General features: G+C 45.9%; 1 protein-coding gene across 5 annotated transcripts in view; it reads right to left on the bottom strand.

Moving 5' to 3' along the window:
- The window catches only part of LOC148890871 (6-phosphofructo-2-kinase/fructose-2,6-bisphosphatase 4-like), a 20471-nt gene extending 12449 nt beyond the window's left edge, over positions 1-8022 (bottom strand). The window contains exons 1-7 of one of the 5 annotated variants that reach the window (XM_089010018.1): positions 7681-8022; positions 4272-4388; positions 4084-4180; positions 3942-4008; positions 3785-3859; positions 2934-2990; positions 2731-2852 (exon numbers count right to left, since the gene is read on the bottom strand). In XM_089010018.1, coding sequence (XP_088866144.1) covers positions 2731-2852; positions 2934-2990; positions 3785-3859; positions 3942-4008; positions 4084-4180; positions 4272-4388; positions 7681-7882 — 737 coding nt within the window. In that variant the 5' untranslated portion in view covers positions 7883-8022. Of the gene's footprint in view, positions 1-2730; positions 2853-2933; positions 2991-3784; positions 3860-3941; positions 4009-4083; positions 4181-4271; positions 4389-6899; positions 7234-7680 lie in introns of those variants that run through there. The other 4 variants (XM_089010019.1, XM_089010017.1, XM_089010020.1 and 1 more) reach the window with 4 other exon arrangements.
- Between the last annotated feature and the right edge of the window lie 4490 nt (positions 8023-12512).

The following is a 12512-nucleotide window of genomic DNA, read 5'->3' as shown; positions in this document are numbered from 1 at the left end:
ATTTACGACCGGCGCGAGTTACGTCCACCCGTACTTACGACCACGACCGCCAGACCTTTTTTTTTTTTTTTTTTTAAATTCTACGGCTGTCACCGCTACAGCCAGCAACGCGACAGAGACAGAGGTCCGTGTAGGACGATTTATTAAGCTACAACACAAAGCACTGGTCCCAAAACAGGAACAGGGGAATAATCAAAAATAAAGATTACCAACAACGACGAGTGGGGGGGGGCAATGGGAAACCCGACAATGGCAAGAAGCAACTTGCACACGGTGGTGCAGAAACGGAACAATAATAATATATTTCACTTATAAGCGCCTTTCAAAACTGGGGGGATGAGGGGGGCTCAGACAAAGATATAGAAAGTCCAGGTAATAGAAAGTACAAATACAAGTTGACAGCGTCCCGTTTTCGTACCCGCTATCCTGAAGAAGGAAGTTGTGGAAGCGGGGAGGCGTGGCCCCGCCTCCAGCTGTCAATCCGAAAGAGACGCAAACGCCGCGTCGGGTTCACGGTCGACGCCGCCGCCTCTTTGAGACAGGTGACCTCTTCTGGCTTCTCCGTTAGCAGGGAGAGCGATTTTTGGAAAGCTCGCATGCGCGGGAAGCCGTGCGGATTTGGGTCAGCAGAAAGCGTGTGCGCCGACACAGTACAGTAATAAATATCAATAATACGAAATATAAAATGATTAAAATGACACTAAAAGTTATAAGATCTATAAATGAACTGTCAACATTTTGGTATATAATAGTATCCAATAGAAAACGTTGCTTAAAAACAACAGATTGACATCGTATACTATCCTGTCGTATAGGAGATGCCAGTGTGTCGTTATTTGTTATGATCACGTGATCCTCGCGTCAGCCATTTTGAATGCGTTTTTATTTACGACCATTTGACTTAACACCGTTTTGTCGGAACGAAACCTGGTCGTAACTCGGATGTTACCTGTATAGTGTATATATACTGTATAGTATATACATGTATATATGTATATATATGTACAGGTAACATCCGAGTTACGACCGGGTTCCGTTCCGACAAAACGGTCGTAAATCAAAATGCATTCAAAATGGCTGACGCGAGGTGTATACGACAGGATAGTATACGATGTCAATCTGTTCTTTTTAAAGGACAAGTTGTGTCCATAATTTGTAAAATGGCTTCAAATGACTTCTACTGAGTGTATTTTACCCAGAGAGATTCCACCGCAAACAGCTATATTTTACGTTTTAAGACTCGCGCTGAATATTCCGGAAGTCTTGTTTTTGAGTTGGTGACGAGTCCGAACGTTATGTCACTGTAAGAACGCCCGTGACCAAAAAAAGGACACATTGTAGCAGTCCTTCCATCACGTCAATGCATTTGGCTGTACTTGGCTGGGCTGAAAACTTCGTGTACCACCAAAAAAGAGGCAGAAGAGGACGACAAAGCTCCATGTAAGGAATTATTCAGCCTGTGGAAACGGGCTGATTAATTCCTGACACGGAGCTTGGTCGCCATTTTCTGCCTCTTTTTTGGTGATCCATTTCCCCCCAATGTTGCCTCAAAATGGCACGGAATAAATTCTTTAATGGATTGCAAACATGTATGCTTTCCTCTTCAGAACTATTTGAATCATATTCATAACTGGGTGTGTAACAAGAAAGCATATTCTCCGAATCTGAAGCCATTGTTTTGATTCTCGAGCAATGCAAGACGTCTTGGCATGATGTTACGAACTGGTGGCGGGACTTTCTGAAAATGCCCAATTCGCAGCTCAATTTTTTTGCAGATTTTAGACACTAAGTCATTTTTATTGGTGTTTTGCATTTGACTAAAAATATCAGACTGCGTGTTTTGGGTATTTTAGATGCTATAAAACGTTTTTCTGATGTCAGTTAGGAAACAAAAAAAGTGATGTCGGTTGTCCTTTAAGCAATGTTTTCTATTGAATACTATTATCTACGAAAATGTTGACAGTTCATTTATAATTCTTGCTTGTTCTGTAGCCACAAAGGGACATATGTCTTATTGTGCCGGTCCCACGCCCGGATAAATACAGAGGGTTGTGTCAGGAAGGGCATCCGACGTAAAAGCTTGGCCAAAACAAACATGCGGATCAAACCTCTCAAGATGGAGGACACTGATTGGCTGTGGCGACCCCTTGAAGGGAAAAGCCGAAAGGAAAAGAAGAAGATAACTTAGTGTCATTTTAATCATTTTATAATTCGCATTATCGATCTTTATTACTGTGTCGGCGGCGCACACGCTTTCTGCTGACCCAAATACGCACGGCTTCCCATGCATGCGAGGTGTCCAAAAATCACTCTCCCTGATAACGAGAAGCCAAAAGAGGTCACCCAACACACATGCTCGGACTGAGACGGACGCCGAAAGAAAAAAGTATTACCGGTTGCCCTCTCCCCGGCCGTACCCCGCGCCGACGTGCGGCCCAACCCAGGGGCCGTCTGCAACGCCGACTCGCCCAACCCGCCACCTCGCCACACAGAAGAACGAACTGTATCAAAGAGGCGGTGGTGACTACATGAGCTTAATGCGGCGTTTGCGTCGCGACGATCTCACCCGCTCAAGCGCCGACGCATCCCCCCCACCGATTGCCGTGCGAGTGAGATAATGTCAGGCTGGAGAAGATTGTCGTATGCGTTTGTTAAGAAACAGTTGCTCCGGCAAATAAACATCCTACTTGTTCGATATTGTCACGACCATTACAGTCTCGTTACTCTCACCTGTCCAGGACATCATCCAGGGTTTGGTACGAGTTTTCATAACACTTGATCCTCTTCATAAAGTCTTCTACCGCCTCCTCTGTGTTGCAATTTGTGTAGTCGGGGCTGCCCAGCTTCACTTGCTAAGCAGAAGCACAACAAACGATGAGCGCAACGGATGCCTGCTATTAAATGTCCTCTGAATTGCAAATCCACCTGCTCACCACAATATTCTCCTGGATCACATCTGGGTCCTCACACACCGATTCCACAAAAAACACCTGAGGGAGGAAGCACGACCACAAGTCAACGCAATAACTTCCGAGGAGCGCCACTTTCGACTCAATTGGCAAATACAGTGATACCTTGGCTTACGAACTTAATTGGTTCCCAGACAGTGTCTCAGGCAAAAAGTGTGTATCCCAAAAAATAATTTCCCATAGGGAACCATTAAAATGAGAATGATCCTTGATTGAATGGAGTGGCTGGTTTCATCAGAATGAAACACTTGATGAGGAACGTAACCATCTTCTCTCGCCATCTTGAAAAATGATCCCTTGTAGGTACTTTCTCTGTGATAACTTTATCTCGTTCCTCATCAATTGTGGTCTGTTTAGCTGGGTTCATAGCTTTTTGCATCAAGTGTACAGATGGCTTATGCGGGTTGTTTGTGGAGCCTGATTGATGGGATATTTTAACCTTGCAGTCTACACTCTGCCTTTACACTTTCAAAGTTGAAACTCTCTCACTGTCGTCTGCCTTTCTCTTTAATGTTTAAACCACCTCCCCTCACTGCTGCCTTCTTGACCAATCAAGTGGCTTTAACCTAAGACTGGGGGTGGGGAATAGAGGACAAAAACAGTCGGCTGCCATTTTGTTGTTCGAAGAACGGGCTCGTTCGCGAACGACACATCACTCATTGAGGTAGCTCCGTGTACGAAAAAAGTTTGTATGGTAAGGTAAGGTAAAATTTTCAGAAATTTAACGTTCGTAAACCGAAAGGTTCGTAAGCCAAGGGGTTCATAAACCGAGTTATCACTGACGGTGGTCTCGAGTGGGCGGCTTTAGTTCTTACTTTGAGGGCATTCTGCTTGGCAAACTCAATGATGGTTTTCCTCCTCGCTCTGGTAGTATTGGTGGCATCAAAAACCTGCATCCCCCACAAAGAGAGGAACAACCATGAAGGTGCCACCTGAATATCAAACCCGACACCCGAGCGCCACGGGACAGACCGCGACTTGGCCTCCTTCTTCGGCGAGGTACTGCCTTACATCGTTTAGAGCAGCCGAAGCGCATTGTCTGCAAAGGTCACACGAAAGCCCCCACGACAGACGTCAAAGCGATGGCCAACGCAGAGCGGATGCTCTCTCTCACCTCCTTATCTCTAATCCTTCCTCGTTGTCAGGACGGAAGAACTCAAAGGACTTGTAGATTTTCACACACTCTCTCCTGTACTGTCCGACATTGAACTCTGGAGAAGACACAAGGATCAGAATCACCTTGAGGGGAACTACCCATTTCTCCGCGGCGCCGCGTCCGTTTTCCTTGAGCAGCCATTTTACCTCTGGTGGGGACCCCGATCCAGTTGAGGTAGCGAGTCAGCTTCTTAGAGATGTAGGTCTTGCCCCTGGCAGGAAGGCCCACCGTTACGATCAGGGTAGGGCAGTTGGTCATACAAACTGCAACGGAAGACGGGAAGCAAGGTTGGTGTTGTCACGCCGGACGGGTCCTTCATTGGGGATCGCTGCAGGTGGTACATCGGCAACGGGGCCTTGCGCGCCACCCGCCGGCTTCTCACAATCCGACCCGCGCGCAGCATTCAGCACCCCACCGGGACCGACGGTGTTTGCACAGATGACTGGGTGAGGGCACGGTGGCCAAATGGCATCTATGTGCTAGACTCGCTATCACTCTTTATTTCAGATGTCAAACACTGGAGCAAAATCTCAGTGCCTCCGATTAGGGAGTCACGATGACATGGCTGCAGACTTATGCCAGTGTCTGAAACTCATGAAAAAAAGGTAGCGGACACCAAGGAAGACAACTCTGAAAAGTTGCCTGCCCCATTTTTCACAACTTGAAACCAGTAATCACAAAAACAAAACATTGTTGAAGTATAAAGGATTTTTTTTATTAAGGAAGTACCTACCAAAAATGCTCCCTTGCTTAATTTCTGGTAAATATTCCTTGCTGAAGATTTTGCCCCAGTTGTCGTTTGTCGGCATGGTGCGCAATGTTTGCGTTGCGTTGTCTGCTAAAAGCCACGTGGCTCCTCTTTCTAAGCGCCTTTCAAAACTTTCAAAGACACTTTACAGTCACAGCGGTTTGGCAATTTGCATACTCGGCACGGCAGCCAATCAGAAGCAAATTGCCAAACGAACGTTAGTTTGGCAATTTGCATACTCAGCACGGCAGCCAATCAGAAGCCTGTTTCGTGCTTCTGGCTATACCGTGACTGTAAAGTGTACTTGAGAGTTTTGAAAGGCACTTAGAAAGAGGAGTCCACGTGGCTTGTAGCAATTTGCTTGTAGCTTTTGCTTTATAGAATAAAACAAACGTTTGATTTTCGACAAATGTTTTTTTTTTTTCCTTGAAGTTGTTGGCCACCCGGGCCGAGACGTTTTAAAAGTTGTACACCGCAGGCCTCCGGGCAGACGTTATTTCAAACACTGCTTATGCATGCACGACGTTGGGTTGGCAATCAACCAAAGGCTTCTACCGACTAACTCGCTCGCTGCTCATTTCAACGTGCATAGGCAACGTATTGTTCTCAGTTTTGTGCATGCGCTTTGGATTGGATTGGATTTGCCTTTATTAGTCTCGCAGTGGAGAAATTTATACTTCACAGCAGCAAAGTTATGAAAGAAATGAAAGTAGAAAAGCAAAACACAGGAGCTGCTGGAAAGGCAGCCACTCTCGCGGCGCCGTCTTTAATACAATTTGGCAAAGCCCCCGCTCGTTGCACCTTCAACGGTTGGCTCATGGGCCATACATGTTTGTTATCTATGATGATGATTAACCGAGTTTGTTTCCATTTTTTAGGAGCTGAAACTTTTTCTGAGCATCTTCATCTTTATTAAATTCATGGAGTTGTTCTGTAGCCACAGGGGGATACAAGCCAGTGTCTGCTTGTGCCGGACCCAAGCCCGGGTAAATACATAGGGTTGTGTCAGGAAGAACATCCGACGAAAAAGCTCGGCCAAAACAAACATGCGAATCAAACCTCTGAAGACGGAGGACACAGATTCGCTGTGGCGACCCCCTGAAGGGAAAAGCCGAAAGGAAAAGAAGAAGAGACAATGCTTAGAAATGGAGCTTTTGCTTTGCCATTTTTCTAATTCAGGTCTTCCTCTGGAGAACGACACTCAAGCATCCGCCATCCGACGAAATGGTTTAAGTGGCTCGGCATCCGTGTACGAATACCAAGTCCGGTGTGGCTTGCTTGGCACTGCGTCGAGCGAGGCTACCGCACTATGGAACGACTACACGCCTGCAGCTGCCGCGCTTCGCCATAATCCTTCCGAGTCGTGACGACTGATTTCTGCTCGGGCCCTTCGCTGTGTGACGTCAGACATACCTGTCAATTTATACTTTTACCCCGTATTGTATACGTTTTTTTAATAATTTCAAATAATTTACAGCGTACTCCAACTTTTATACAGGAAAAAAAATAATTGTGAACCGATCTTACAAAGACCATTTTGGCTCAAATCCAGTTCGTCTCAACTGCTAGGAGCCAACGACAATACTGCCGCTGATCGCTCTTGTTGTCACGGCAAACAAAAGTAATCCTCAATTGTGTGTTTTTTAAATTGTCGCTCCGTACGGTTGGATTGATAAAAGCATAATGTGCACATGTGCGGTAAGGTGTCTGCATTTCCGCTTTTTTATCATTTCAAATAATGTACGGCGTACCACAACTTTTATACAGGAATTGTAATCATTTGTAAGGGCAGCGGTGAGCCAGGGTTGACAGGTATGCGCGACGGCCGACCAGGAGGACCGCGTTAGCAGCTAACGGTTTAAGCTAGCAGCACAAGACATGACGACAGCGGGCTCGAATGGTTCGGCGTTGTTAAAGGAGAGGAACGGAACTCAAAAACAGAATGGCATCCTGAAGAATTGGGGGGGGGGGGGTGACAAACAAAACGACAACAGCTTGTTTGAGGCCACGCCGATGCCGTACGTACCTTTCCTTTGCGAAATGTGCCTCTCCGGCAGGCCGTTTTTATACGGCATCCAAATCTTTCTGAGGGGGTTTTGGGTGAGTTCCCTCGGATTCAGATTCGAAAGTGGAGGGTCTTCCATCGCGTCCTGCGGCCACGTGAACGCCGCCGTGGGGGGGACGCGGGGTCTTTTCCCGCGATGCTCCTCCGAAGGTGACCGGGGCTTCATGGTCGGAGCTCGAGAAAGTGGCAGCCTGCCTCCGTCTCGGCTGCCTCTCGTGAGAATGAGCTATGTGACGTCACGCGCCGACACGATTGGTCGTAACGAACCCAATGCGCGCGCAGCCACATTTCCGCCACTTGACCAAAGACTTCGGTGAGGTCTTTCTTGACATTCCGCCTCTCGGTACGTTTTAACTTGATCTGAGAATTTCACCCATCTCTCGAATATTCAAAGACATTGTGTTCCGTTTTAATGTCATTTCATCAGTGATTGCCTCCTGATCGCCCCTGGGGATAAACGTATTAGAAAATGGATGGATGGGTGTTTTTTCTTTTATTGAATCGTTGGCAAATGGACGCGTTCAACTCGAAGGCGTTTCGCAAAGAAGGGCGCAACGCAAGGCAACGCGACACGACGTTACAGAACCGACGGGGGTTTGTTGTTGTTGTTCTAAATGTAGGGGAAAGGTCTCACCGACGGCGTCCGCGCGCAGACGCGGCGACGTCTATCTTTGCCCCGCAAAGTCAAGTCCTGCGGCGTCACGACAGCTCTCGACAAGGTCGACAAACGGAATTCCCTTACCCGCTCTGCCCTGGTTGTGTGCTGGCTTGGATCGACCGGAGCAGCCTCTCATCGTCGACCCTCTGCCGACGGGTGCAGCGAAGAGCCAAGCGCCGCACTGATGCTTGTTTTGTCCTGCCAACAGATGAGTGGGCGAAGTCCCAAGCAAGGCTTCTCGTACAAGGGGACGGAAGCAGGTGGCGGTATCTGCCCCCCTTTGCATACTCCCACAACTCGCGCAACCAGGCTCGCACCCACACACACAGACACGCGCGCGCAAGCACGTGCGCGCACACAAAGTACAAGGAGGTGCCCCCACTGGACTGACAGTTACAATGACAATCCAAGTGAAAGGTAACTAACTTTGTACACTATGTCTGTGTAAGCTCTCAGTCGTACAGGAGTGGTCCATCGATGAGAAGGTTTCTTCAGCCGTCATCTGTACTTCTTTGAAGGTGCCAGACGTTTCGCTTCTTATCCAAGAGGCTTCGTCAGCGAACTAAAAAAAACAAACATTTTTAGTTCGCTGACGAAGCCTCTTGGATAAGAAGCGAAAAGTCCGATACCTTCAAAGAAGTACAGATGACGGCTGAAGAAACTTCATCTTTGTACACTATATAATGATATGAGCAAATCGTATTTGCTTGTTCGACTATTGATGCCTGTCTATAGAACAAAGGAGCATTCACCTCAACCCTATGCCAGAAGTTGTATCATTTACCAAACCCGCTCAACAAAGCAACACACACTACAAGAAGCAATGCATTTTTAGTTTTTTTTGTTTCCTTTCCTTCCTTCCCTCTTCCTTTCATAACTTTGCTGCTGTGTTACTTCCGGGTAGAGTGAATGCTGGCGTGAATGGCTGCCGCTGCTCACCCGTACAAGAAAATCATGTGACTATAAAGTGTCCTTGAGAGTTTTGAAAGGCACTTAGAAATTAAATGTATTATTATTATTAAGACATACACGGAAAGAGCATACTTTGAGCACCAACCACATCAGTGGTGCGAGACGATTTAGCACTTGTAGTACTCGTAACGTGGAACACGTGTTACTTGAGCTCTTCCTCACGAAGAGCACGTCAGGCACACAAATGCTCAGATTTTAGGGTCCACATTGAGTGGACTATAGCAGAGAGAAGTCATTGAATCTGATTCGTGATCTTTTTCGGATCCCTCCCACATTCCGAAAACACGAGAGGTCAACCGAAGCCGCTGACACATGACTTTGGTCAACCGAAGCTCGCTGACACATGACTTTGGTCTCATGTCAGAACATACTAGTTGGACCAGTTTAACTGGTCCTTATCACGGTTCAAAACAAGGTGTGCCCCACCCTCGCACCCCCTGGATGTTCTCCGGACATTCTTGCTTTTTGTGCACACGTCACAATAAAGGCAGTTAAAGGACAACCAACACCATTTTTTGTTTCCTAACTGACATCAGAAAAACGTTTTAAAGCATCTTAAATACCCAAAACACGCATGGTGATATTTTTATCATTTTTGCTGGCGATCCCACCCATCCCTCCCACAGCCTCTTCAGCCTGCTGCCATCGGATAGGAGACTGCGGAGTCTCCGAGCCAAGACCAGCAGGCTCAAGGACAGTTTCTGCCACCAGGCAGTCCGGAGACTCAATAATAATAATAATACATTTAATTTCTAAGTGCCTTTCAAAACTCCCTCCCAGCCCTGCCCACCCTGCCCCTTCCCACTGCCACACTCACCGAACTCTGAGTACACGCTACATGCTGTACTATCATCCTGAACTCTATTTTTTTTGTTCTTTCTCATTTTTTTCTGCAAGACCTCACTTCAACCCTTTCTTGTTTGTTTTTACATTACTACATTACGTCACTTTATATACGTCACTTCCTCACGTTACATATGTCACTACCTCACTTTACATACTTCACGACCTCACTTTCCAGATGACACTACCTCACTTTACATTCAGAAATTCCATGTATATTGTCTGTTGTCAATTGTATGTCTTTTTAGCCACGTTATAAGTTCCTTGCATGCCTTGCACGCTAGGTCCGAGAGGACATTAATTTCATCTGTGCTGTGTGTCATGCATATTAGCATATTTGACAATAAAGCTGACTTTGACTTTGACTTGACTTTTAGTCAAATGCTGGGGCTAAACTAATACCAACAAGTGTTGAAGGTCGAGAAAAGGAGTCAAAACATATCAGGAGAGCACTCACAAACTGTGGGTACCCTCAGTGGTCATTTAACAAATGTCAGAAAGGAAGAATAGGGAATTAAACCAAAAAATCTGAAGATACAAAAAGGAGAGGAGCGGCAGTATCTTACATTGCAGGAGTTTCTGAAAAACTACAAACAGTCCTTTGGCAACACAAAATTCCTACTTATTTCAAACCGATAAACACTTCAAGGCAAAAATTAGTTCATCCAAAAGATAGGCTGCCAAATGAAAAACAAAGTAATGTAGTTTATTCCATACATTGTAAGAATGAAAATTGTAAAGAGCAGTACATTGGAGAGACTAAACAAATTCTCAAAAAAAGACTTTATCAACATCGCAGGGATAATACTAGTGGGCCTCAATCGGCAGTACATATGTACCTCAAAGCTAGGAACCACTCATTTGACGACAATGAGGTTAAAATCTTAGCGAAAGAACATACATGGTTTGAAAGGGGAGTAAAAGAAGTGATTTTCATAAAACAACTAAATCCTTCATTAAACCGGTTTGGTGGGGTGAGGTTCAATTTGGATCGTTCCTACAATAGCCTGCTTAGGCAACATAGGATTAGTAATAGTGATGAGATGATACCGGTAGAAGTGGGGCAATCAGGCCAGTCGTCAGTTAGGACAATAGGAACAATCAGTGGAGCTGCAGGGAGTAGTCCTCTGCTCCCCCCAACCTGAGAGCAGGGACCTATCATAGCAGAGTCCGGCACCGCCATGTCTGGACAGTAGGGATATATATATATAGGGCCTAAACTACCAGTAAGACTTCAGTTTGCTGATGAAGTTTCTTGGATAAGAAGCGAAACGTCCGACACCTTCAAAGAAGTACAGATGACGGCCGAAGAAACCTTTTCATCGATGGACCACTCCTGTACGACTGAGAGCTTACACAGACGTAGCTATTAGCTATCTATTGGCTTGAGAACTAGTTTTCTATCTATTTGTCTTAGTTACTGCCGGGTTGAGAGGAGCGCTGGCGCGTGTGGCTGCCGTTGCTCACTAAGCAGAGAAAATATCCTGTGACTGTGGAGTGTCCTTGAGAGTTTTGAAAGGCGCTTAAAAATGAATTGTATTATTATTATTATTATTATTATTCATAGGCAAGCTGCACGTTCTCAATCCTGTCTTGGTATGGGACCTGGCCTGCTCCTGACCCAAAGCCCTATAATACCCACTTGCAAGACACATCCGCTTGCCCACACACACACACACACACACACACAGACACACACATACACGCATAAAGCCTTTCTCAACAAAATGTCACAACTCAACCATGTGGCAAAGCAAACCACAGTTTTGCAAAGCGCGCTGGCGTCACATGGCCAGGTAACACACACACACACGCATACACAAACGCACCCACAAACCCTTACACACACATACACACACACACACACAGCCCCTGAGCTCACAATCGAGATCGGTGTGCCACATTATTGTGTTGGTGAAAAATAGCCCAGGTTCAAGAAAGGGGCACACAAATCAGACTTTTTTTCTGAACTCAGTGACAAAGGCATCTGAAGGCAAACACTGCACAAGCACTAGAGTTGCACATTTGGTTTGTTAAAGGTCACACCGAATCCATCATGCGCTGCTGCTTCTGCAGGCAATTTTTTGCCTGCAGCGAATTCACATGACTCCTCAACCAAACTGTGACAAGATCACATCTTCAAATTGTTGGTGCACTCCTCATGACATTTGCCCACTAATTGTTCCTCACTATCAAGTCAATGTGTTTGCCCGCAAAATGGACTCTTTGCTTTTGAATATTGAACATTGGCCTGCCGCTTGCCCAAACTTAGCTGGCATGTCCTACGGCTCACCCGAGCGATGGGGGAAAAATGGACGAGCGATGGGGAAAATAGTAGATCTGCATACTTCCACCTAGGCAATATCAATCGTCTTCGCCCGTCTCTCACCCCTCACACCACTGCTATGCTCATTCATAGTCTTGTCACCTCCCGGATTGACTATTGCAATTCACTTCTCCTTAATGTCCCTCAGAAACTTCTCCACAAACATCAACTCGTCCAGAATTGTTCAGCCCGGATTATCACCAGAACCTCATCCTTTCACCACATCACCCCCGTCCTCCAAGAGCTCCACTGGCTCCTGGTCAAATATAGAATCAATTTTAAAATTATTCTTTAGACATTTAAGGCTATCCATAACTTTGCCCCCCCGCCCCCATACCTATCTGACCTTCTTCAAATTTCTATTCCCTCTCGTTTGCTCAGATCCTCTTCCTCCCTCCACCTCTGTATGCCCCCATGGCCGTCTCAGCACGATGGAGGACAGAGCTTTCAGCTGCTCTGCCCCCGAACTCTGGAACTCACTTCCTCCCAACATTCATAACATGGATTCTCTTCCCACCTTCAAACCCCACCTATTTAAAATAGCATTTTCTGTGTAGCTCTTTCTCTTGTTTCAATTTATAATTGTATTTTATTTTTTTTATTCTATTTTGTGATTGTATTTTATTTATTATAGTACCTATGCTTGTCTGTGACTGTAAAGTGTCCTTGAGAGCTTTGAAAGGCGCTTAAAATAAAATGTATTATTATTATTATGGTTGCCAAAGCGCTGGTCATTTCCTCCTGTGACACATCAGAAGTAGAATTTGTTTACTCA

This window comes from Hippocampus bargibanti, linkage group LG12 (genome assembly GCF_051943395.1).
Source record: "Hippocampus bargibanti isolate YZ-2025 linkage group LG12, ASM5194339v1, whole genome shotgun sequence".
Lineage (NCBI taxonomy): Eukaryota > Metazoa > Chordata > Actinopteri > Syngnathiformes > Syngnathidae > Hippocampus > Hippocampus bargibanti.
This window is presented reverse-complemented; position numbering and strand designations above follow the sequence as displayed.